The sequence below is a fragment of the Barbus barbus genome (assembly GCF_936440315.1).
Source record: "Barbus barbus genome assembly, chromosome: 49".
Taxonomy (NCBI): domain Eukaryota; kingdom Metazoa; phylum Chordata; class Actinopteri; order Cypriniformes; family Cyprinidae; genus Barbus; species Barbus barbus.
The window spans coordinates 20,602,129-20,629,984 of record NC_136727.1 but is presented as its reverse complement, the minus strand read 5'-3'; the positions used below and the strand labels follow the sequence as shown (position 1 = coordinate 20,629,984).

At 35.7% G+C, this 27,856-nt stretch overlaps 1 protein-coding gene across 2 annotated transcripts; it reads left to right on the top strand.

Moving 5' to 3' along the window:
* Positions 1-12: 12 nt before the first annotated feature.
* lcor (ligand dependent nuclear receptor corepressor) lies at positions 13-25,868 on the top strand. Of its 2 annotated transcripts, none has more exons than XM_079413366.1 (7): positions 13-203; positions 15,889-15,954; positions 18,364-18,443; positions 18,986-19,112; positions 20,254-20,571; positions 23,151-23,247; positions 24,790-25,868. In XM_079413366.1, exons 1-7 carry the CDS (start codon positions 107-109, stop codon positions 25,814-25,816), a joined length of 1,812 nt encoding a protein of 603 aa, XP_079269492.1. In that variant the 5' UTR covers positions 13-106; the 3' UTR covers positions 25,817-25,868. The 2 variants fall into 2 exon arrangements, with proteins under 2 accessions (XP_079269492.1, XP_079269491.1); XM_079413365.1 differs by having other exon boundaries at positions 95-203; positions 20,251-20,571.
* The last annotated feature ends 1,988 nt before the right edge of the window (positions 25,869-27,856 follow it).

The window sequence follows — 27,856 nt, the reverse complement described above, 5'->3', positions numbered from 1 at the left end:
AAGTGCTGCAGCATTGAAGACCCACGGAGAGAGAGAGGGGGCCGATGACGCGGGCTCCGGGAGCTCCCGGTGTGAGGCGCGCGCCCGCGGGAGGGGCCGGTAGAAAATGGCGAGTCTGTGCAGAAGGCAGCAATGCACGATCGAGAGGCGCGGCTTTCGGCAGGAGCTTGACTCGTGGCGGCACAAACTCATTCACTGTGTAGGTAAGCTCGCTTAACCTCTCGTGCAGGATTGTCTGGCGGAGCTTCGGGGTTGATTCAATGTGTTTATTCGGCACGGGGACCGGCTAAACCCAGTGCCGCGAGCCGCGAGCCAAGCGGATTTTTTTTTTTTGTCTCGCAACGATTTTTTTCTTATAGCTGCTCTCTCCGCTGGACCTTATCAAAAAAAAAAAAAAAAATGCAATAATTAGTTTAGTTGCGCGGGCGTTGTTTGAGAAAAATGTACATTTGCGTTTATATTAAACAGCTGTTGTTTTGGCCCAACGCAATTTCTTTAAGTTATATATTTTAGAGGAAATTTAGGCGATGTTTATTTATTGTAAGCAGGGCGTGTTACGTCTACAGAGGGAATTGTGCTCTGACCAATCGCTGGCGTTTCTTTTGCCAGTGTGCGCGCTCCCTGCTTTATTGTAGGCTACTGTATTATTTGGGGGGGAGGGCTGTGCGCGTCCCCGCCCCGCTGCGCGCGTCCGCTCAAATCATCGGCGCTGGGGGAGCGCGCATTGCTGCAATGGGGAAATGTCAGAAAATAATTTTGTATTTTAGGGGAAGGAGGGGGTTGACAAAGAAAATGACACTGCGCATATTGCTGAGTTGTTATCGGATGCTTCTTACACTTTAATATAACATCTTGAGCTTAATCAGGACGGGTTTGCCGAATATATGCGCTGATATTTGAGTCTGTTTTGATCTTTTTATTTATTTATATATATATATTGTTAATCGATTGCTCGCTTTGAAGCAGCAAGGCAGTCCATGAACGAGACGTGTCAGTGCAGACAAAATGTCTTGCAAATAGCAACAATATTTGGTTTTTGGGAAGCCTAGAGTAACGTTTCTATTTGTTATTTACTCGTTTTTGGTTCTCATTTCCTAAAATATGACAGAAACTGTTGTTTTCCTGCCCCTCCCCCGTCAATCTAATGTTTCATTAGCTTTGTTTAATCCTTTAAATCGCCGTATCTGATGTTATTGGGAGATTATTGAGTCTTAACCTCGAGGTTTGCTAGTTTTCAACCCTAGATTTGTGTTAATCTCTCTTTTAATGTCAGACAGAACACCCTTGGCTTACAGCAGCTTTTCAGTAAATGTTGGTCACTCTCCATCAACCAAAACAATGCAGATATAACCATATATAGTGATGTAATGCTGCATTAATGTCAGATATTGAACATATGTGGGACTCTAGATGGTAAATATTTTATGTCCTACATAATATCAGATATGATAAACATATATTGACGACTAGGATGTATTTTGTTATCAGATACGCCGTAAATGTCAGTGAAACCGGCTTAGTTTACCTCACACTATGAGGAAAAGCTCCTAATTTGTACCAAAAGGCCCGTTCCAGGAAGTATGAGGGCATTGATGTGATGATGGGTGGATTCATTGCTATTTTGTGCTGAAAAGCCTTTAACGAGATTCCCACGGTGATAATATTAGTGGAATTTAAAGGCTATGAGTTTTTAGAGGTTATTAACTTGATTATTACCTGATGTAGTTAATTAGTTAAAAACATTTTGAGAGTGCAGATTATTTTAAAATCCTAATCACAAATGACTGGAAATGTCATGGAGGAATGGTTAAATGTGTTGGAACAAATGCAGTTGCTGTGTTGAAGGCTTAAAGATTTGTATCTTATGCCATGCAGATATTCTGTCCATCACAAGAGATTAATTCTAGGAATGCTTTGAGGGAATGTAGACTAAATAATTTGGGTTTAGTCTACTGAAACTCTCCAGTGACTCCATAATGAGAGCTTAGCATGTTTTTAGACAACCAAAGTCATTAATATCCCTCGGAGCTTCTGTAATCTCGAAGTATGTAAAAGTTGGATCACACCTTCATCACACCTTTGCATTCTTGCTCTGTTGATAACGCTTTAGGGAGCATCATAAATCATTTCCTCAAACTTTCAAGGGTCAAAGTTCCAAATTCTAAACCGTTGTTAACAAACTCTCCTTGAAAGCCAGCATTGCTAGAAGCTGCAAAGAAGATTTTGCAAACCATGCTGAATTTGGGCTGTCAATGGTATCATATTTTGTTATCATTTCCTTTTTTGTTGTCTGTTTCTGTTTGTGGTCTGATACTAAATCATCCTCTGTAATGCTACATGGACTATTATGTTTACTACAGCTAGCTTTGCTTGTTTGTTGATCTGTAGATAGCCTTGCATGGATACGGCAGCAGCATGTAATGTCAATTATTAATCAAAGTTGACAAACAGTACCAACATTCAATAACTGATTTTATTAATATTCATTTTATGATTCGCTTTTCTCTCTAGTGAACAGCTTGGCCATTTATTTTCATTCACTATATATATTTCAATTAAATTATTTCCGTTTATTGGTGGCTCAAGGTTTGGCAAAAGACTGTTGAATGAGATAATTTTAGTAATTTTAGTTTAACTCTTGTAGTGGTTTTTATATCTAGCCTTGGCGCGTCTAAATACATAAAATGTAGTTTGATCATGTGTGTGGAGCTTTCATTTGGTTAAATAAATCATTGTGATGAGATGTCGCAGTTTTAATCAGACGGATTTATTCGTCTGCTGTTTATTTTTAATCTGCCTGAAACGGCTAATACATACAAGGACTTGACAAAACCCAACCGAATCTTGGCTTTCCTGGCTTTTCCAACTCTTTGTGGGTGAATTTGTCACCACACATTTGGTGTCATGCACGAGAGCGTCACAAATTCAAACAAAACTGAAGGTCAAAGCTGCTTGCTGTGAGAACCATTACCATCAGGAAAAATGTCACTTTTTATTTTTATCTCTAGTCATCATCTTCCTCCCCCTCTCTCTCTTAGAAAGCTCCCCTATGCATTTGCCTTTCCTCTCGTTTCATCAAAGACCAGCAACAGTCTTCTGGCCAATTATGATTCTTGCAACATTTCGCTCAAATATAGGGCTATTTTGGATATTCCTTTGACATTTACTGCTGTTTATCAATCGCCAGAGTTTGGTCACCACCTTATCTATATTAGCTATCCTATAGCGCCTTTACAAGTTCTTGTAGTTCCATGCATGGTTCATAATCATGCATTTTGGTTTTGGTGGTTTTGGCACCTTTTTGGTGCATATCGAGAGCGACGTTACCTTTATTTTTTTCTATCTTGACCGTAAACCGCTTCTAGCAGCTCTTGAACATCCACCCCCAAGTGAAGAGGTTGTTAAAGAAGCGCCTGGAGCTATTTGACGACAGTTTCCAGCAGATTTAATTGGCATGTAGGCTGCAAGAAGGTGCATTGATTCGAGTTGCATTCTTTTTGACCACTACTGAAAATCAACAGCATTTTAAATTGATTAAAAAAACTGTCATCTGAATTATGTATGGATCTTTTTTCTTGTTTAGAACAGCTGCATGTGTTTACAGTACGGGGGGAAATACTGCAAAGAATATTTGATTAAATAATTGAATAGTTAAATAATGAAATAAATGTTAAAACCCTGTTTTTTTACCGTAACATGCTTAATATTTTATATGAAATATTGAATGATTCACTGAAATATACAACAGCTGTTAGGATGCATTGCACTTTAAATTAAACACAATTCTAATTTGTTAGATGGCCAAATGAAGGTCATTTTGTTTGCACATTTGGGAACAAAGTTATATTTTTGTTTAGGGAACTAAAGCATTGATTCTTCTTGATTTGAGCATTTATCTAAAGCTTACAGCTTGGGTCTCCACCACTTTCATGGTTAAGCTGGCAGGGTTACGCTAAACCATGTAAACTACTTTAAGAGTAGTAGCATTATACTCCCACAGAGATAATACTTTTGGTTTTCCGCTGAATTTTTTCAGGCTTCTGTGCCTAAGTATTTTGACATCTGGGAAGTCGTCTGCCACCATTATTTTCTCCTTTTAAACCCCAGGGATTCTCATTCTGTCAAAGGACATCTAGATTAAATCCGTATTATATCCCAATTCTGACGTTTTTTGACCAGTTCTAATCATGCTTGTGTAGAGACTTATTTGGATGTTGTTCACAACTAAATTTGTAAATGCAATGGAATAATAATTGTGAAATAAGGATTTATTGTCAAGAACATTGAATTTTGGGCACATTTCATTGTATAATATTTGTTCTCTCAGGTTATGTTTCCTCCCTAAATTCCCAAAAGTTTCCAGGTATATGTATATGCCATGCTTGGTCACATTCAAGTGAAACATTCTTTAACAGGCTGTTGCGCAAACTTTGGGAGTGTTTCTTTTTGATATACAGTAACTGTAAAGACAAGATAAGCTCAAATTGTACACTTCCTCTTTCTGTGCTGTTGTTCATGTCAGCCTAAACCAATCCCTGTAGATCCAAATGTGTCCAAATCTGCCCTTTTTTTTTTTTGTCTGCCTCTCATGTGACAGTAAAGCCGTGTTCAGAATGGGTTTAGATTATGCTCTCAAAGTTGAATGCCCTAAAAAGGTGGGGGTTTGAAGGAATTTGATTATTTTTGCTGAAGCAGATATTTTTAGGGAATGCTGGAATGCTGATGCAGATTTTTTTTTTGAGTAATGGTGGCAAATGAATGAAAAGCTTTTGCCTAGTTTTCAAGCTTTAATGTTTATGCTGCTATAATTCATAAATACCAAGAAACATTTGTAAGTTTTAGCATCACTTTTAGCAAAGCAGTTGTAATACGGAAACACTTGGAATGCAGAGATAAGAATATGAAATGTAGTATTCAAAGATAGGTTCAAGTGTAGCATGTTTTTCATAATAGGCTTTGTTTTTGCAATTTTTTGATTGATTTTACATTTTTCTAAATGATTAATTTTGAATGCAGTTTCAGTAATATGTTATCTAGATGTAACCCTCAGATAAACCCTGTATTTACTCTGTAGTTACCTAATAAAAGTTCAGTGAAGTTAATCCAGTTAATTTTTTCAGTCTCTTTTGTTCATGATTAGCTATTGGGGTGCCTTGCAATGGTCGACTAGTCCAATTATTAAAGACATTTTCTCTCTTTTTTTGTCGTCTGTGTGTTTCAGTAACAGTGCTTTAATTTGCATGCTATATGTTAGACCGTTTGTACAGTAAAACCTGATTGAAAAAGTTCATGCCCTTTAAAGCACAGCCATCTGAGGGTCAGCAGAATCCAAAACGTTCAATTAATTACTTTTTTACAAGAAGTAGAAGTTAGCCCATCCTTCAGCTATATGTTTGTTTTCTCTAGCATCTCAGTCACCGAGTGAATGATTTCTTCTGTTTCTCAGTGGTATATAGCAGGAATGCATGTGAAAATCATATGATAAGAACAGTCTGCTGAAAACTCATATCAATTACAGAGCCCCCTCCCGACTAGAGATGATTTTATACTCTGGTGATCCGTTGACTATTATCTTTAGGGTCTTTGTGCTGTTAAATGAGATTAATTGTGAGTCCCAATGTAAGACTCTATTGTTCAGTAGCTGCCAATAATTACAAAAGTAAAATGAACTATTTACTGTTATTTGGAAAACTGAATAAACTGTTTATTTAAATAGTTTCTAATGCTTAGGGATTTTTTCCCTAAGTTCTGCATCTGGCTATAAAAGTAATTTAGTGGAAATGCATAACAATTGTTATCTCTCCAGCCAAGTTATTACTTTTTGTCTGTGTTTCAACCTATTCCAAAGCTAGATTAAATCTCATTAAAAACCATATAACCTAAAATAATATGAAGTTTGAGCAGTTGCCGATTTGCATTTAAACCATGGAAAAACTCTTCTCATAAATTATACGAGAAACACAAAACAATAGACTTGGATGTGTCAGTTAAAACAGGATATTATATAGGTAAATCTGTCCAAATCTAAAAAAATAACATTTGTGTAAAAAAGCCATTTTTGCATTGATCTATGCAATGTTTTCGATCTGGATGTTTGATTTGTCGGGGGAGGGATCTGGAGGATTCAATAGACAGATTGTTTTGTGGGAAAGAGTGTTTTTGAATGGAGTATCATATCACCTGCATTGTGTTATGAATAGAGAGATGAAGTTTTCCTTTCACTCATGTAGTGTTGAATTATCACAGTGGTGTACAATGGATATATGTTCTCTGATGTCTTTATGAAAGGTATAGCTCACCCAAATAAGAAAATTCGATGATTAGTTGCTCGCTTTTTGAAACTCAGGAGTTATTTAACAGAATGTCCAAGCTGCTCTTTTTTTTTTAAAGATTATTTATTATTATTATTATTTTTGCCTTTATTATGATCAGAACTGAGAGGAAGCAAAGTGAGAGAGCGAGAGGGGGGCAGGATCAGCCGGGATTCGAACTTGGGACGCCCGTAGCGCAACGACTCCAAACTGCTCTTTCAATGAAAATGGTCACTATTCACTTTAATTGCATGGAAAAGAACATCTTCTGCTGAATTTCCTTGTCTTTATGTTTCACTGAAGAAAGAAAGTTTGGAACAACGCTATTTTTGGTAAACTATATACCTTTAGAGGGATTTGACTTATGGTGGTTTTGTTGCTGGTTCTAAAAAAATATGTTGGTAAATATTGCTTTTTTTAAACAATATGTATTGCTGTATTGGTACATATTATTGAAAATGATTAAATATGATTCTTTCAGTTATTTTGGGGAAAAACTGTGTGGGAAAAGAAACCTAGTTGCATTTTACTTAGTGAATATACTTTGCAACATTTACTGCATAGTTGAAATAATGGTCTACCTATATAATATAACTTTGTAAAAACAGAAAAATAGGCATTTTTGTTGTATTCTTCAACTCTAATACATAAACAGACAGAAAGAAAACTATTATTGATCCAAGGTTCAGGTGCAAAACAATGGCAATGTAGTGCACAGACACGCACGACGAAGGCCAAGCCTTTTTGTAGAGTGCTTTCATTTTCACATTGACCTTAGGCTATAAAAAAGAAAAAAAAAAGCTGTAGTTTTTAATAAAAAATGAATTCTCTCAAAGACAAATATATTTTAATTGTGCTACAGATGTTCTGTGGGTTTACTCTGAGATCACTACAGCAGTGCGTCAGCCCTGAAAATAAACCATTTACGCAGAGCAGCTTGCAAAGATTAAATATTTTGGAAAATCGACTTTGTATTCTTCTTCTTCTTCCAGAAAAACTAACAAAAAACCCTTCTTTTTGAAATGAAGTACTGCAAAAAAAAAAGAAAATTGTATATGTATATCACATTTGATTTTTTGGAACACTTTACCCTATAAATAACCTGCTTTACAGCGGACTTAAATCCAGACGTCTACTTTAACCTAATGGTGCACATTTGGCACTTAATGGCCAAGTAAACATTGCTTTTGACACTAATCACCACCATCAAAAGCTTAAAATTGCCTTTCATGGCCAACAGTTCCTTTTTATGACAAATGGTGCATGTAAGAGATGTACATTCCCTGCAATTGGGGCTTGGTGACCTAAAAGGTCCTGTCGTGGAAGGCCGATGTCCTGATGGGTTTTGATTGGCCGTTCCCTCATAGCACAGCTGCGGGTTTATGCTTTCCCACACTCCGATTCAAACACAATCTTGGTTAAGAGGGGACCGAATGACATTGTTTAACCCCCTCTCCAAATAACACTTTCAATGTTCTTGCTGTAATAGAAACAAGGGAAAATAAAATAGTGGATGCAGGAAGCACTTGAGTGCGTTTCTATTTGTTTTTCTTAGAAGTTCACGCGCTAGCCTTGTACCTTGTTACAGGAATGTTCATACAAGTTTTTATGTTGCTGGAAACGCAAAGTCTTTCAGGTAATAGGACGAAATTATCTGGATGACGGAAACGTCTGCTTTTCTTTCTTTTTTTTAACAACTGTTTGTTTTATTCTGTGGAAGAGTAGTACAAAACAAAAAGCAGCTGTACAAATTTAGAACCCAACCCATCTCACCCCCTGGTACACTTACATTTTTTTAATAAAAAAAAAATAATAATAATAATAAAAATATATTAATTAATATTAATAGATAAACAAATAACAATAAAATAATTTTTATAAAGATTTTAGAAACAACGTCTGCTTTTATCTTCTCTTTAAAGATTAACGACATTCATAATTTTTATCTTTATGATTTTTGTTGTGTTTTTCTTACTAGGTTAGACAAAAGACTTAATATTCAGGCAATTCAGACAAAGGATTGACTTTTATATATATATATATATTTATTTACCTCTTACCTTTATTTAGATTGTAGTTTTCTTGTCTCTAGAGTGATATTTGTTGTCTAAATTCAGCTATTGTTTTGATACTTTGGGTTCAGTATTTTTAGTTCATATTTGTCACTTTTGTAAATCAAAAATATGCAAATTAATGCAACATCCTTTTTTTTATTTTCTAAATTGAGCCAAGATAGGCTATGGTATTTTTGGACAATGGGCATGATATTTCTGGATCAGTTGGGACTGTTATTATTGCCTTATTGACTGCTCTTTAACACTTTTGAGATTTGTGCCTGCTTGGTCGATTCCAATGGATAGATTGGATATTTTGCTGATTTTGAGTTGTGATGTGCAAAAATTCAAAATAGACTAGTTAGTGAGGGTTCCCGCTTCCAAGTTCAAACGGCAGTGCAGCACGGATTTACTAAAGCAGTTACAGCGTTTACTCGCTGATGAATCTCCAGTGTGAAGCGCTTGAATTCAGCAAACAACACAAATTAATCAGTGATTTAAACTAGTTTAAAGCCAGATGAAACAGCGCTGGAGAAACAGGAGAGAAACTGTGCACAATTACTGTAGACCCTGTCGAGCTCCTCCATTCCCTCGGCAGTCAGATGTGGCGGAGCATCTGACGCCAGGCCCTCACTCGATGAATCCGTGAGAACCGGTAGAGGGCTGGGTTCCATATGTGAGACCTAATTGGATCCCATATGTGTGAAGCCCACGGTATAGCCTTAGAGCCCGTGTATCCCCGGCAGATGTTCTGCCATTGTCCAAGAGGCTACAATCTCCTCTAATCTTCCATATGCACCTAAACGGTTGTTCATCTGCGTAAGTGCTTCTGAACCTCCTTTGGGAAGGGTGGGCTTCCGCAGCGTCCAGTTCCAAGTGGAACGGGCACGTTTTCCCAATGTTATCCAGTCTTACTGAGTGGGTAGTGCCATAGCAACAGTAACTGGTCTTCTGTGCTAAGCCCTGACCTGCGCCAAAAAATAGGGGTGCAGGAGGCTTCCACAGGACACTGGAAGGGGTTTGGTAGGGCTCCCAATTCGTCAGCCACCGACGTGACTCGGAGTGACCAACTGATAGGGAACGTCTCGGTTACGTATGTAACCCTCGTTCCCTGAAGGAGGGAACGGAGACGTCACGTCCCGTTGCCACGGCAGCTGAGTGGCCGGGTCACCGGCTCGGCTCCTCAGCGAAAACCTGAATATGCGCTGCACCTGCTGCCTACTTTTACTCACGCTATGATCAGCGGCAGCTGGATGCAATAATCGCATGCCAATGTGCATTGGCTCGTTTAGTTACACTCGAAGTGGATTGGTCTCTCTAAGCGAGATCCCAATTCGTCGGTCACCGACGTGACGTCTCTGTTCCCTCCTTCAGGGAATGAGGGTTACATACGTAACCGAGACGTTCCCTATCAGTCGGTCTAACTAAACGATAGAAGGGCCTGAATAATTAGTCCAGTTTACGGTTCACTTGACCATGATCTAGTTGTTGTCTTCAAAAACAGAAAGCTGTTTAACAGCGAAATCTCAACATCTTATTTTTGTCACTTTTGTTAACACTATCAAATAAATGCAATGTTTTTTTATTTATTTAATTGAGCCGAGGTATGCTACAGCATTGGGCATAATACTTTTGGATCATTTGGACGTAAGCATTGTCTATTATTAATTTTATTAACTTCTGTGTTATTGACCGTTATTTGACCATTTTGAGATTCTTGAGATGCTGTTAGCTCTGCCAGTCGGTAAATTCCAGTGGATAGTTTGGATATTTTTGAATTGGGATATTTTTGATTTGGCTATTTTTGGGATGGGAATGTTGGGATGTGCAAAATTTCAAAACCAACTAGTTAGTTTGTCTTTAACTGGCTAATTAATTGTAATCTCAAAATAATTAGTCCAGTTTCAGGCTCATTTGACCGTGATCAAATGTGTTCTTGTTGTTGTCTTCAAAAGCAGAAAACTCAGCAATCTAATTAAAGCACCAATTAAAACATCAAATATATATTATATTTGTAGTTAAGAAAAGTTGAAAATCAATTAGCCGAACTCACTAAATTGCATTAGATGTGTGTGCATCTAATTTGCAATAATTTAACTGTTATATGCATAAACTCAGTATTACATTGCCATCTGCCATCCAGATCTCTGAATATCTACATAAAAAAAACAAAAAACTCATCAGTCATTTTCTAATCGTGATGTACTGTTGTTAAAAAGTATAAAACCATTTTAGCAGTAATTCTTCCCTTTAACCTTGCACGCTTGATCTAACGCATCTATAGTTATGACCACCATGTTATAAATACCTTCCTAACTTCAGATGCTACGCCACATCATTCGAGGAGCATAATTAGCATAATTAATCATTCATCTCCAAAGAAAGACCCTTATGAAATGGATGATGGGGGTCGCTTTCTTGTTTGGACTTTCCCCTCCTTTTATACTACATGTGTCCTTTAGAAATCAAAAGCCAGACGAGCTGAGCTTTTTTTAAAGCAACTTGTCAATTGCACACCAAACACGTTATATATATATATATATATAGTCCGTGAAATGACTGACAGGCAGCAGGATACAAAGGGATGGAGGAAAGGTTAATTAAGAGAAGTATAGCGATCTCGCCCAGTGTCACTAAGCAACGTGCAAGCCTTCTTTTTACGCCCGAGGTTAGGAAGCACACGTCTGAGAAAACCGGTCTGCCGCTACAAACTTCCTTTTTCTGTTCTCTCTTTAATAATAAAATATGTGCACCTTGTGACCTTATAATTAGCTTTTTCTGCAGTCCTTCAAATTAATTAGTCTGATGTCTATGTATGAAATACGTGGATAGAGGGAATTAAATCGTAAAGGCAGTCAAAATGGCAATAGCGTATGCTTATTTATATCATTAATCACACACAGGTGATGTGCCACTCTTTTATTTATGCTTCTGCCATAAAGGAAAACACTTTTTTTGGTATTTAGAGGCCTTGAATGAAGAAAATTCAACATAGGCTTTTACTTGGAGATGTAGCAAAGCTATGATGCTCATGTGGACACTGTAGGTTTGAATCCGGCTTGCAACATTTTGCATTAAAAAAATCTCTTTCCTTCACTTCTCAGCGTTTTTCACTCTCACATGGTGTAAAGGCCAAAAAGTTTTGAATTCGTCGTCAAATTTTCTTCATTTTATTTCTGCTACTATGTGTTTTAGTTATTTCGTTAAACGTAGCTGTGGGCTACGCTTTTGTGTCAGTGTTTACAGTTTATTTGGAACTGAAGTGACTTGAATCTGGCAGAACGTGTGAATTGAAGCGTAGGAAACCTATAAAGCACTTCAGTAGAAGTTCACCGAATAGAGAACTTCAGTCTATAGATATCACAACAGCAGTCACAGGCGACATCCACTGTATTTATTCAGCATTTGCTTGTACAGTATGTGAACGCCGTCCCTTGCAGGTAACTGAGACAAGAGAAGAAATGCTTCCTAGAGAGCTATGCGTCTTTAAGCATTCATCTACTATCTACTTTCTCAAGGGTGAATCTTTCCGGGTGCAGTAAAAGCAGTCAAATCTTCAAGGCAATCTCTGTTACCTCAACATCTGCTCTACTCCACTAACAATACGAGCATCTTCAACACTGAATAAAACATTTAAGCTTTTGAATACATTGAGACAAAGTGCCATTGCATCTAGAGTTGAAGATAATGATCTGTGAATTTAAATTATGTTAGTAAATATCTGAAAAAAGATGTCAAATTAATTACTTTTAAAACTGATTTAAATTTATTTTTTTATTTATTTGATTAAATAATAAATCTTTATCATTTGTTACTTCAAGTACGTACTACTCATGAAGTGTTGACGTCTTTGACATTTTCAGCGTGCATTTCACTTTACATTATTTAGATAAGCATTTTGTTAAATGTATTAAAAATGTATATTAAACATAGTGAGACCTCTCAAATTAGCTCTGTAGTTAATATTGGAGCACATTAAAATCTTATTTCATTTATTTTTATATGTCAAAGGAATAATAAAAGATTTCAAGCCGTCACTATTGAATTCCTAATCATTTCAGCAGCCTTCAGTTGGATAATTAAATAATTGGATAATTAATTAGACGTTCTGCTTTTGGCACATGGCACACTGAATAAATCATTGGCCCCAAAAGGATCGTTGAACTGCGCAGTGTGACTCCTGCGTGCTGCCACACTGAATTTCAGCTGTCAGCTTCCTGTCAGAGAATTATCAGAAAAATGTTGCTGCTTTTTTTCTTCTAAGTTTAAAGAATAGCCATCAGGGTCACAATGGCAGGTTCTTCTCAGATTAGGATTGCTTTCTCAGAGGCTGCGGGTTTTTTTGTAGGTTAACTCCTTAACCAAACAAAGAGAAATGACCCAGTTTCTTCCGCCCCTCCCCAATTTGAATATGCTCGGAGTGAAATTGGATAAATGCAGTTGAAATGTGGAGAAACTACTCTTTAAACACAACAATGGACTGATGAATGAGGGTGGGGGTAGGGTTGGGAACATATTTTTTGGAGTGTCTTTTTTTTTTTTTTTTGTCTTTTGAACTGCTTTTGGCCGGATAAAGGGCGATCTACTCTTAACATCAGAAATGTTGCTATAGTGACTGTGTGTGTGTGTGTGTGTGTGTGTGTGTGTGTATTGGAGTAGGTGTGTTTTAGTAAATTATATTCATTATATTGGTCAATTTGTTCATTGGTTTGTTCTTGAAAACTCAAAATTAACTTGGTTCCCTTTGGCCAGGCTGTTTTGTAGCATCCGTTCTACCAGACAGAGATGGTTATATTTGACACAGATTTCCCCTCAAGAACAACCCCAACCCCCTTTCTGCCTCTCATGTATGAAGGATTGGGGGTAGGGAGTTGGCTTAATTTAGGGTTAAGATAAACCACGGGGAAGAAAGCATGCACCGTCTCCAATATGCTGATTTTAATGATTTAATGAAGGTATTGTACTCCCCAGAGAGAGAAAGCTCTTTTTTTTCTAGTCTTTATGTAAGATGATATTGATCTCTTGGGTGGTGCTTAGTTCCTTAAAATGTTACAGAAGAAGTCCGGAAGACATTGACAACAGCTTAAGCCTTTAGGAAAGTGTATATTTGAAGTCTAAATTAGCAACCAATTTGATTTAAAATAAAACAACAAAAAAGTATAACACTACAGCAACAATCATGAATCAAAGATATTAGCAAACTATTGTAATAATAATTCAGAAGCAGTTAATATCGAAGTTCATTTTAAAAGGGCCAAATGTCAAGTGGTGTGCCTCAGGGTTCGGTACTCGGTCCAATGTGTGAAAATCCTTAAATTGACACGCCTTCACCACAGCTAAAAATAATTCTAATGCTAAATCTCATCCTTTGCTTAGAGACATTATCACATCCAGTTTTGTGGAATTCTTATTTTCTTTCCTTTTTCTTTTTTTTCATGAGGTTACTGTTTAAAAAATTGTATGTAGTTCATAGCTATAGAAACATAAGCAAAGCACTCAAAGTTAATTGTTTACGCTAATTTCAGCATTAGACAAAGCATTATTATGTTTTTACAGTAGCCAAGCCTTCTAAAAATCTGTCCTTAATATAGATTAAACATATGCAGTTTGTTTGGTTAGATTTAATTACATTTTATATTGAACAGTTAGCTTGTGTGGGAAGCTTGCTTGGAAATAGTGTCCTTCAACCATCTGCAGTACTTAGACTCTGTGCGATATATCGATCTTATCTACTGGTTAGATACATGGGTGCTTGTTGCCCAGTGAAAGTAAATTATTCATACATCCACTACACTATATTGCACTATATATAGACTATTAATGGTCACCAGGAAGTTCAAACAAAAAAGCTTCCGATGTGACCCTCCCTGGTGTTGAATTGATTGGCTTGTTTCTGTACGTTCACGCACCCCTCCATGGGACATTTCCTCACCATGATTGTTCAATTTTTGTGTATGTATGCACTGCATTCTTTATTTGGTCTTGGTGATTTAGAGTTTTGTAATGAATGAATGTTAGTTTTGTTTTGTTGAATGAGACGCTCTTTTGTGGCGATATCCCACACAGTTCTCCTCCAACAGGCTACTAGTGCTTTTCATATTGAGTATAACACTAGAACTTGTTTCAGATGATAAAACAGAAATATTAATACCCCGCAACCCAAACTTTGGTCTACTTGGGAAAGGCTTATATTTTAGGGTTTATTTTAAGTGGCATTTGTAAAAGTTTATTACCTCTTTTTTTTTTTTTTTTGAAAAAGCTTTGACGATGAAATACTGAAGGTTGAAAAAAAATTAAAATCTTTTAGTAGATGAATATAAAATGTATAATTTTTCTTTATCTTCAAGAAAAATCTAGCATTGTTCATTATTTTGTCCAATAAAAATTTAAAATGTTAAATAAAAACATTTTATTCATTTTTATAAATAAATATAATGATAAAATGAACAATCACTGAATTGCACAATTACATAAGCATTTAATACAAAATTGTAAGTATTTCTGAAATGTAATTACTAAAACAAGTATAACATAATGTTGTGCTTTATCACAAATATCTTTGCATTCTATGTACAGTACTCAATCATTGTGTACCGATGCAATTATCCACTTGAGCTTCAAAACCGCTGCAGTTTTAGCAGTAATGCTGTGCATTTAATGGACTGGAATGTTGGAACATTTTGAAGTGCTCATTTTTGTTTTCAAAGCCTCCTTTGTAGCCAGCAAGAATTTGAAATGCATGCTTTATAAGCAAACTGCAGTGGGAACAGCTGATGAATAGTGAATCGCACTAACTAAGCCTGGCGGTTTGTGTTTCTGTCAGAAAGACAGCTATCTCCTGAAAGGACAAAAACTTGTGATCATGTTCTTCTTCATCATTGCGACAGCATAACTAAGGACGTTATTGAAAAAGTTGTAAGGATTTGCCTTAAACAACCACTATGAACCATTCAAGTTTATGTGTGTGGTTTAGACTAGAGATTGCACAAAAATGTTATTTTGTTCTTGCTTATTATTTTTTATTATGATGACTGCTATTATAAATCTATGGGGGTTTCTTTTTGTTTTTTTCTTTTTTTATTTAATTAGGAGATTGCAATGTGTTTTGCATTAGCTAGTTGCAAGGCAAACCTCTCAGAAAGATTGTGGCTTTAAATTTGTTCCCTTTTTAAAGCATCAAAATTACAGGAATTCACATCTTGTCATTCAGATGACTAAATTGCATTTGATTCCTTTCCAAGATTTCCTTTCCAAGAATCACTAACATAAAATGTTTACACAGAACAATACTTATCTTTTTTTTGTTTCCCATTTTAGCAGATTCATCAGGGTGTATTCATGCAACTATGCACTTGAGCCAGTATTTGCAGTTAATTAAATTGAGTGGCAGTATTACGTCGGCAAAGCATTGATTTAGTTCATAAAATTGAAAGCAGTTTGTGCACGTGTGGGGGTGGACGTGTGAGTTGTACTTATAGACCTTACACGGAGCTAATAAGAATATACCTTTGTCTGCTTCACAGGGTTTGAAAGCATTTTGGAGGGGCTGTTTGGACCAGGACTCGTAAAAGATCTTACCCTCTTTCAAGGTCAGTGTTACACTGCTTACGATAGAGGTGAAGATTATATTGATGTTTACTTTTAGATTAAAATACTTTGTTGGCAGTTAACTTTTAATTATAGTCTAAATAATATCATATTTGAATCGTAATTTTTTTTTTTTACATTTCTTGTATAGATGTTATACTTTTAACCTTGTCCATGACCTTATATTTTAAATGATGGAAATCCATTAAAAACGTGATTTACTACATATATTTTAAATTATAGTAATTTTCATAATTTCCAATTAACATGTAATTTTGTCAAACTATGAAAAAGTTTTAAAAAAATTATTATTGTTTTTATAGTTATGTACATTGCTAGTTATAAAAGTAGCCTTAGAGAGACAAAAAGTTGCCGGCTTTTATTGCAGATATTATTTTTCATGCTTTTTAAACACATTGTTCTGTTGCATATCCTTACAACAGCCTTATATTAATTATAAATGTTAAATTATGCTTAAATATACTTAAAAAATTGGTCTTTTCAAATCTATCGTGTCATTTTATTTTTTGTGCTTCAGAAATGTTTTGTAACTTGCATGTGCACCAGTATGGCTCAAACCATCACACTCATCTGCACTGTATCAGCTTTTAGTTTGTAGTTTTATACCTAAGGCACTAAATAGACAAATCTTCTGTACTGCACCTTTAAATAAACAAATTAGAATATGAAAAGCTTCTTTTTTTTTGGTCCATTCAAACAAAATTGCTTAGATGAAAAACACCCGGTCTCAGTTTTTTGTTCTGGAGTACCGCAGGGCTCTGTTCTAAGCCCTTTAGTTGTTTTGAAAATTCATTCATTAAATATAATCGATCTAATTGCACATTAGCAGTTTATTCAGAAAATGTTTAAATTGTCTGTTTCTGAAGGTGTATTAACTGTTCGCTCAGAAGAACCATTCATGAGCTTAAACGATTGAAATCATATAAATTGAACTAAATTTAAAAATGACTATAAACATTTGTTTTTTGTGTAGCTCTTGATATGCAAATTAAAACTTCAAACAGTGAACATTTTTGTGTTGGAGAAAAATGTCATGTTTTTCCTAAGTTTTGACTTATGTTGGTAATTGTTTATTAACCTAGAAATACTTATTTTTGCAAAAACAGTAACCTAAAATTCACACAGCCACAAATTAAATGGTCTTTTAGGTGGAAGTGTTAATGAACTTTAAAAGTTGCTCAAGTTAATATTTTATATACAGATCAGTACAGGTTAGTTGTAGTTATTAATTTTCTTTGATAATAAGCGATCGTCTAATTGCTTGTACTTTAATGTCACGTTTCTTTTTATAGTCATCATTTTGTCTTTTTTCAATTACCTGTTCTGTATTTTAATTAGTTAATTATGAAAATAATATACATTTTCCTCTTTACCTATCACATGCATGGAGTAGTCAAGAATGGAAGATTGTCTCCTCTCAGGTTATTTCGCAGTCAATTGGTCAACAGACAGCAACTCCTAAAAATAAACTAAATGTCCTTGTCACGTGATTCTTATCTTGCGGCTATAATCAGACTCAGTGTTGGAAATGTAGTCTGTCAAAGATCATCACAAAGAAAAACATTTACAGCGGTCATATATGGGGTCAAGATTTATCACTTTAATTTTCCCCCAAGGCCCACTTATGGTAGTCAAGTCAAGGTTTCTTAAAACCATTGTAATTTCATTTCTCATGCTCAGCAAGATCATGCACATGACTTCTGTTGGAGTCAGCAATACATTCGACTAGGTCTTACTTTAAGGGCTTTTCTCAGCAAATATGTGGGTTATTTTAATTAATATTTTTAAATGAGTTGACAGTCTAAGTAAAAATATGTAGTTAAATGTTACAGTTTTGCATGTAGTTCTTAAGCATTTTGAAGCAATTTCAATGGGCGTTTGATCGGAATGTAAAATAATACATGAATATTTAGATTATTACTGAGAATATTGAGATATGAGACCATCAGATATGAGGTATAACAAAAAATATCTCTAAACCCTGAATTAAGCAACTGACTTGCCAAATTCTGAACAATAAAAGTTGAAAGTATGTACTGAAATTAGACAAGTTCACTTGTATTGCAATTTGCATTTGGAGCAATAATTCAGTTTTGCAAACTCAAATCAAATTTAACAGAAAGCAACAGCTTCACACTTCTGACCTTTGCAGGGAAACAACCGGCGGAAGATGTATTTCTGACATTTTCTCGAAAAGAGGAAGGCTTCTTCATGTTTTTATTGTTTTGTAAATTATATATATATAACTGAAATTGTCTTATAATATTATTATTATTTTTAAATGCATTATTATTAATGATTGGCCAACATGTTTGTTGTAATATATTTGAAAGTGTATTAAGTGTTTGTTTATAAAGGACAGCACTGATACGATTTATTTTCTCTTGCAGATTGTGAGCCAGAGGGTGTGTCAGATTGGTCGTTTAATGAAAATTGTCTCTTTTGCTGCTTAAGACGTGAAAAAGTGAAGGTAATTAATCTGGCTCTTATTTTTCTATCTATATGTTTCCACAAACAATGCATTAGCAGCTTCACATATCACATTGAGTCATTGAACGTTTTCAACCACGCAGCACTTTAAATGTTTTTGTAGTTGCTGGGTCATTGGTGTTGAAAGAAAAAAATAAGTGATGCTCATTAATGCTTTCAATGTTTATCAGTCAAGTGACAGGTAATTATTATTATAACTTAAGTTTTTGTTAAGCTATGACTTGAAAACACATCTTCAGATGTGACAGATGGACTGTGAAGGAACTACAACACTGTCAGTCATTTGCCCTGGGGATTTTCTATACAACAAACCTCAAATGATAAATCGGCTTTATTCTTTCTTTGGCACTAAACAGCTTTTGTATTCACAAATTTGCAGACATTTTACAGGCTAATAATCTGACAAGTACATTGGTACAATATTGGACTTCGTAATGAAGTATGATTATCAAATGTACATGATTTTTCAAATATATTTTGATTATTTTGTTAATTAATTAGTCTCTTTTTTTTTCTCTCCAGGAAAATTTGGTTGGTTTGAACAACCAAGTGTTATCAGAAGCAGACAGCTTCAAACAAGAGCAGTCCAACATTAACAAACTTGAGAAGCAAGCAGAGGATTTCCTCAATGTTGTCTTCTATAGAAAGGGTAAGACGTGCATTATATTGTACTATACATAAGCTGAAGCCAAAGCAGTCGATAAAGTGAAGATACTTTTTTTGTATTTTTGTGTTTTTGTATTTTTCTTTCTTTTTTCGTTATAAACAAAGGCAATTAAAGTGGTGGATTAAATTGATGTCCTTTTTAAATATATTTTATTCAAATAGTTATGACATGGCAAAAATTCATTTTGACAATTACTAAAAGAGCTTGCAAATTAAATTTTAACACACAGATTATACACACAGCATATGTATAGTGTAATGTCCAAGAAAAGTGTTTTGATGTTCAAATGTTTTTAGCCTTCTGATTCTCTTCCTGGCCGTGTATAGTTGATGTTTTGTTTGACTCTAAACGAACTTAGGAAATGGCTTTTCCGTTTTGGATGTCTGCAGGACTTTACTGCCCTGTAGGAAATGTTTTCAAAGGCTTGTCTGCCAAATCCAATGGCTTTGATTTTAACAATGACACTAACCAAGTGTATTGTGAAACAGTTTAATGATGCAGTGTTATAAGATATAACATTCATATAAGAGAAAAACAACGTATCATATTCACTTGCGTGTTCAATAACAATACTGCAAAATACAAGAGATTTGTTCAAATGTGTGTGAAGCAGGGTTATTATAGTTAACGAATGCTAAAACCGTTAAAAGAAAAATTGTTACTTGAAATAAAATATTATAAAATATTTCACTTAGTGTAACTTGTAAACTGAAATAAAAATACAATAATATATATATAAAAATTAAAAATAATATATAACTAAAATTTGAATGACAAATTACAAATGTTAAACACTAATAAACTATAATAATATCTCAGTTATACTAAAATAGAACTGGTGTAAAGTGTGAGCAGTAAATATCACTGAAGGATAGACTTTTTCTGTTTCACTATTTAAACTGAACTGAGCTGGATGATGACATCACTGAAAATATATTTTTTAATCTTTTCATTTTAGATTATTGACACACTATTTTCCTTTTTTGATATTGTGGAGTTGTTTTGGCACAATTTACATTGTTAAAAGCACTATATAAATAAAGGTGACTTGACTTTTTATATTTCCCTGTATCTTCAAAAAACAAGTAATATTTTTATTCCTTCATATATTTTCCCTCAGCAGACCTCCCGAGATTTACAGACCCCCACATTCCTCTAGTGGCTCGTGAGATCATGCAGCGAATGATCCGACAGTTCGCTGCCGAATATACCTCAAAAACCAGCTCAACTCAGGACGTACCCCAACCCCAGTCCCAGCCCAACGGCACCAAGGACCAAAGCCTGCCGAAAGCGCCCTCGCTGGAGCCGGACGCCTCCACACCCGGTCCCGGCCCCGCTGCCTCCGCACAGAATCCCGTCCTCAGCAAGCTTCTCATGGCAGACCAGGACTCCCCACTGGACCTCACCATCAAGAAACCAGACACAGAACCCAGTGAGCAAGGTCAGACTGCAAACACCTTCAGTTTCATTGATCCTGTGTATTCCAGTATGATGCAAAAAACTTTTCTTAACCCATATTTTTTTTAATTAAACATCCTCAACACATTTCACAAGCAAAATGATTATCCAGAAACTTAATTCAAGACATGTTCTCTGAAAACAAGTCATCATATAGGCAACTGAAAAACTGAAACATATTTGTAACATTTTACCTTTAGGTTTTAGTTTCAGTTAAAACGATCAAGGAATGTTTTCCACTACATTAACATTATAAATATTAAAAAAATTTTATCTGTATTCACAGAAATAAATAAATAATAATAAACAGCAATTTACCTACAAATATTGTTTTTGGTTCTAAAAAAAGCGTTCAAGAGTCGGAAATGTGTCACAAATTAATTGTTCAAAACAGATTTATTCAAACAGTTCAAAAGAACTGATATGCTGAAATGAATCAAATATTTTAATATTTGCCCAAAATAAGCTATTAAAAGTATTATTGAGAGCATGAATGAAACATAAATAGCATGTTTATACTTCTCCCTAAAGAATTTGAAGTAAACCGTAAAGCTTAAGTTTTTCTCTGGTGTACAATATATATATATATATACACTGTAAAAAGTGAACCTGTGCAGTTGTTGCTTTGAGGTATTTCTATCTGATATTACATACAATTCTAGTTTTGTTGTTGTAACCTAGTTCAATCAAGCTTATGTAACACAAAACAAGAGGATGACATTTCAACTTAAATTCATTACATTGACACAACATACAATTTCCAATAAAACTCAGAATTAACACATTCAAAACATGCAGACCTGCTCCACGCTGATTAGTGAATCCTGGTTCAGTGAGTTGCAGCAAAGTGAAAACTACAATTTACAGCGCTACTCTTCAGCACAATGGTAACACTGCAAAAAATAAAAACAAACTTAAAAATATAAATAAAATGTCTCATGACTGGCAGCAACAAAACATTAAACACTAACAGATCTCATTCTCACTTATTACAACCCAGTCTGACTTTGTTTCTTTCATACTAAACTTCTTATTGAGAATTAACTGAGGTTTAGATGTTGATATTTTATTGAAAATAATCAAGAAGTCACCGTTGTGGAGATAAGTGTTTGCTTTAACTGGGCTCTTGATCCTTGAACGTTTAACATTAGTTTTTCTCTGACTGCTGCAACTGTGTGCTTCTGAAGCACATTTGTTATAGCGACAGTTGTGAGAGAAACTGTGATCAAATGATCTTGATTATTTATTGATGATGATGACGACTCCGTGTAGTGGTCAGATTCACAGATCATATCAGGAGTCTGATGTCTAGGGATGTTAGCTGTTAGTCTTGTGATGTTATGTTTTTTCTCTTTTGTTATATAGGACGTTTTTTGAGCTGTGTCTTTTTGACTCGCACAAAGATCAATAAGCAGCGCAATAATCAATGCAAACCTTTTTTGTGGCTTTGGTAGCTTGTTTTGTGATGTTCAGAGTTGACTGTCACCATTGTTGAGGTTCATACGCAGATTCATGATGTCTGTGAGTCTATGTGATCTTAGCCCAATAATTTCTACATGATGATTTAAAAACTTGCGAAATTTCAAAGCAGGACAACACTTCTCAATGTGAAACTAATAAATCTAAATAACACACTGCAGATGGGAACTGTGACCACTACTTGATCATAAAATCATCATCTCATTAAGTTTTCTTGAACACTTTCAGCTGCCGCAAATGTACTTTAGAAACGCACATTTACAGCAACCAGAGAAAACTAATGCTAAAAAAAATCAAGGATCAAGAGCCCAACTAAATCAAACACGTATCTCCACAACGGTGACTTCAAACTTTATAATTGTCAATAAAACATCAACATCTTCACTTAAGTCTTTTTACCTAACTGGAGAAATCAAGTTACATCTACTAACAGTTATGCTTCAGTAAAACTTGTTTTTTCAGGTTGGTTGAATTCACTTATAACCAGTAACCTTAAATCAATTATTTAATTTAACCAAAACAAGTTATTGTACATGTTACCAGCTGACATACAATTTCTAAGTTGAACCGACTAAACATTTTTTTTTCAGTGTATATATATATATTTTTTTTTTTTTTCTTAATGCATAAATGAGATGTATAAGAGGCTCATATTTCATATTAAAAACATGAACTTTCAAAAATTACATAATTTTAATAATATATAATATTTTATAATAAAACCTTTCTAATGATTTAGGCCACCTGCATGTTAATATGGCACCTGCGGTATATTAGTATTATTATTATTTTATAATTATTATATATATTTTTAAATACTTTTATTTTAATAATGAAATATTTCTTATTTTATTTATTATTATTTAGTAATCATCGTCATAGTTATTAGTCATATTGATTTATATAAATTGATTGATTGATATATATATATTGATATAAACCCAAAAACCAGAACCTCGGAAAGAGAATGTAAAGAATTTTTCAAGTATTCAACAATATAAAATATCAAACAAATAAACGGTGTGATTCAGTTTGGTTGATTGATTTTCCTCTGGTCTTAGAATATGATGTTTTTATTTACAGATGGAGTCCTTGACCTCTCAACTAAGAAGAACCACAGTCATGGTAGTGTCTCACTGAAAAGCTCTCATGGTTTCTCAATTTTGCCCACAGTTAAGGGGTAAGAAGTTTTTTTGTTTTTGTTTTTTTTTCCTAAGTGTTAAAATATTACCGTTTTCCATTTAGGTCTAATTGTTCTACGTCAAACACATGGTTTCTTAGTCCTTTGTAGCATTGTAACTATCACAGGCATATCTGTTGTACACATGCCTGTTACGGTGAATCCTTTAAAATGAGTCTTTAGTCCAATCCCTAGATGCCTATTTTGTATTTCACTTTTGTTGATGGTAGCTCACAAAATTAGTATAAATCTGGTACTGAATGGTGCATACAGGCAGTTTTTACAGTAAAAAGCTTTATTTGAATCATGGCTTTATGAATAAAATTTGATAATTTGGCTGATGCTTGACGGAACAGACGAGCCAGAGTAATATGTAAGTAATTATGGACAACCCCTTGTGGGACCTTCAGTTCACAGTCTAGACGGTCAGTGTCCTTCTTCTTTTCCGTACTAAGACACTTTAGGGTAAGTAAACTGTGGTACATATGATAATTTCCTCAGGAGAGGTATATTTATTTTAATTATACTTTTTTGTTCTCTGAAAGACACAAAATGGTACTGTCAATGATCATCTATGAAACTTTATACAAATATCGTACAAAACTTTTTTTAAACAAATGTTAGGTGTTTAACCTTGTAAAATGTTAACTCTAAGCCTAAGGTGGGTCAAACTAATGTTACATGAGCTGTTTTATTTTCTGTTCATTTTATATGTGGTTTGCAGTGTCTGTAACCCTGTAAAACTTTGGAACATTTGTGAAAGTCTAAATGCACTTTAAAACCCTGATTTGTGTAATATTATCTTCTAGCAATAAACATGAAACATGTAAAATATATGTAATTTAAAAGATTAAATTAAAAGGGCTGAAATTGGTAAGTTAACTAAATTAATCTGTCACTGAATATTTGGTCGCAAACTAGCTAACCCCACTACTTCAGTGAGAGATAATTTAATCTAAATTAGCTAACCTGTTACCCATTCAAGAAGTTTATCAACTGGAATGTTGAAAAACTTATTTCCTATGAATTGAAGAAGACTTGTGATTGAACATTTTTTCTTGAAATATCTTTGTTAATGGTTGAATGATTGGGCTTGATAAATTTAGTCAATGTCTTGCATGTCACCATGCTGTAATTGGGGGAGATCACTTGGTAAGAGGGTTGATCGCAAATTGTTGGGAAAAAAAAGCTTATGGATATTTAAAATAAGTTAATAATTGTAAATCGTTTTTAAATATAGTTGTTTATCAATTCATCAGTTTGTGAAAATTATAAAGTTTGACTTTAATTGTTGGATACAGTTGAGATCTATTAGATCCAGTGACCTAATAGTTCTCTCACACACACAAAAACATGGTATTAGTTTCTTTTTACAAAACATTAATGGGACACCAAAGTGTACCTTTTTCCTGGAAAGTGCCTTATTCACTTTCTAGCAGACAAAGTAATTGTCCCTTTCCTTTACAAGACTGAAGTACAAGACTTCCTTCCAATAGCAAACCACATTCTCACGTCTGAACATTTTATCTTTCCATAAATTAGGCGTTCCCAGAGAGCTGATCACAACTATCGAGATGTTGATGATGACGATGGCTTGCCACCGAGAAGCTTGCACGATGGGATAAGGGAGAACTGTATTGGTTCTGGACCCCTCAAGCCACCCTTGGCCCGGTCACTCCTCATAAAAGAGGAACTCCTGAGCCAGAAACATCGCCTCCTTGGCCAACCTCTTTCTTTGGCTAGCCTAGAGTCTGCGGGTCTCCTTAACAGCCAAGCCCAGTCCCTTCTTTCCCGCGATGGGACATGGGGGAAATCCCATCTAGACGGCCTCCTGAAGCTCAAACAAGTTAGCGGCGACCTAAACGACCTAAACGAAGGCGTGTTCACCAAGGGTACAAAGTCCCACGACACCGGTTCCATCACGGTAAAGAAAGAACCTGGACATTCCCCTCCAGTGGACTTGAAGATCCCGCAAGTCAGAGGCATGGATCTGTCTTGGGACTCCCATGGGAACGTCTCGGATCTCTACAGTTACAGCTCTATTGCTTTGGGCAATGCGCACTCGGAGAATGCGCTCAGTAGGAAGCTGAGGGCCATCTTGCCAAAGCAGAGTCGCAGAGCCGCTCTTGGAGGCCTTCTCGATGGGGGAGCCGTGGCCGAGTACTGGGGTGCAGACCTCGAACAGCCAACTTTAGGACCTCAGTACCCGACATCAGATCCGGAGGCAGACCCGACCGGCTCCAAGCAACCCCGAAAGAAAAGGGGACGGTATCGTCAGTACAACAGCGAGATTCTAGAAGAAGCCATTGCTGTGGTGATGAATGGTAAGATGAGCGTTTCGAAGGCGCAGAACATCTACGGTATTCCCCACAGTACCTTGGAGTACAAGGTGAAAGAGAGGTTGGGCACCCTGAAGAACCCACCAAAGAAAAAGCTTAAACTGATGATGAGGGCAGAGGGGCAGGAATCTGGGATCACCGCCGAAACCGAATCCACGTCGACGCCCGCCACCACACCCATCGCAACGCAAGTGGATGTCTTACAGGGGACAGGAGACAAAGTCGAGTAGATTACACAGAACACCTCATAAAAAGGAAAACGTTTTAGATTCTGACAGACACAAAAAAAAAAACTAAAATGATTTGGAATTGAGGATGGGGCTTTAATTGTGCCAATTTATACTTGCAGTATCTGGGTGAGCACAACTGCAGGGATTCATGGGAGGATTTAAGCCTGATAACTGGGGAAAAGAAACAAATTGGCAGTTATCACAGTGGTCGCATTGACACTGCAAGCATTTGCTGAAGTTTTTTACAACATAAAGCAACAAATGCGTACTAAAGCCATAAGAGAGTATCGACAGAGAGACATTTTATTTTAAAAAAAGCAAGCAGATTAACCCTTTGTTCTCCCCCTTCATCTGAACTTTGCGCGCTGCGCCATTAGTGCTCATGCGTTTTGGACGGCATGTCATTTTGAGAAATGAGAAGCGGGGTTTCAAGGGTTACAAGGCTGGAAATTGACCCTTCAAAAATGAATTTATCTCCTCTGATTGGTAGGTTTATGAAATAATCCATGATCTTTTAAACTATTTTATTTCAAATGGAGTTGGATTCTCACCAGGGATCGATCCTAGGCCCGTTTTTCTATTAACAGGTAAAACAATTGCTTTCAACTCTTTGTAGTTTCCTCCTTTTATATTCTGCACCATTGAAACAGACTAAGAATTAGACACGTCCATTTAAAAACAAAATGAATCTTAAGATTAGTCATTCAGGGATGCATGTTTGTGATGTTGAAAATATTTTTTTTTTTTACTTTACTGTAACAAAATTTTTCTTTAACTCTAGCGCTTTCTTTTGCACTACACTTTCAGTCTGGCGCTCGCCAGAGCCTAAATCTGGCAATTAGACCTGATTACCTCGACACTGCTTGCATTACGCACTTACTGTTCTGTCTGGCATACCACATAATGCTCATTTTACAGTACTCTACTCTTGGTGAGAGCCTCTCTCTTAAAAGGATTTCGATGCCCATGAAGGGACAATGCCGACTTAAGCCACACAGGACAGGAACGTGTTTCCGATTCACATCTTTCTACTAAAATTAATCGAGGGAGGGTGCACGCAGTCAACTTTTGGCTGATTCTGGCTGCTCCCTCATCGCTGCTTATAGTCAGTCACTGACATGTATATTTATAAAAAGAAGAGCATTTTTCGCAGAGGGTTGGATGTGGGGACATAGGTGGGGGGAAATGTAGGTAGGGTTATGACCATATAACCCTGTTATATTATAAATCAGCATTCTTTCAGAGAGCCAATTCTTGTCTCTGAATAGTTTCATTTCCTCATGTAAAACTCAGGGCAACTGAGACAAATATAGCGATCGTGTTTTTAGAGAAACAATGCATCTTACCTACTTGAACTGGAACCTGTGACACAATTCTCAGTCAATGAATTGGGTCAGGGGCAGGGCTTTATACCGGGCGTAGGTTGGGTCGAGCTGAGCCATGGATTGCAGATATTGGTAGGATGTTATCATTCGAAACACCTGGCCAGTTGGGACTTTTCTGAGATCTCTCTGAAAATAGCACTTTGTTTAAAAATAAAAGCGAATATGTTTGGGTGTTTTAAAGTAGCTTTTGCAGTAGCAGATAGCATAAAGGAGACTTGCAAGATCAAATGGGGAGTATTTCAACGACCTTTGGCATCCTGCAGCTTAGACTCAAACATGCTCGTTTTGTTTTGAAAAAAAATTACCTCTTCAATATACAGTGGTCGACAGCTTGAATTCTCAGATTTGTCTAGTGTTGCCTCACTGTTTATTGTCACATTGCCCCTTTTTCAAATCTAAACTGTGTCGTCTGATGTATATAAAACCGAGAAAGCGCATAGATCTGTGAAGATTTCAAAGAGAAGTCTTTTGGAATGGCATGCTCCACTTTGATGTTGTTTTGAAGGGCATTCTGGTATACATCACTGCCTGGTGCTCACCCAGTCTGTGACAAAAATGATGCTTCAAACTTCAGGGTTTCTGATGATGAAACTGACTCTTTGAAATGTACCTTTTATTTATTTCATTATTTAATTTGAATAATTTTAGTAAATGG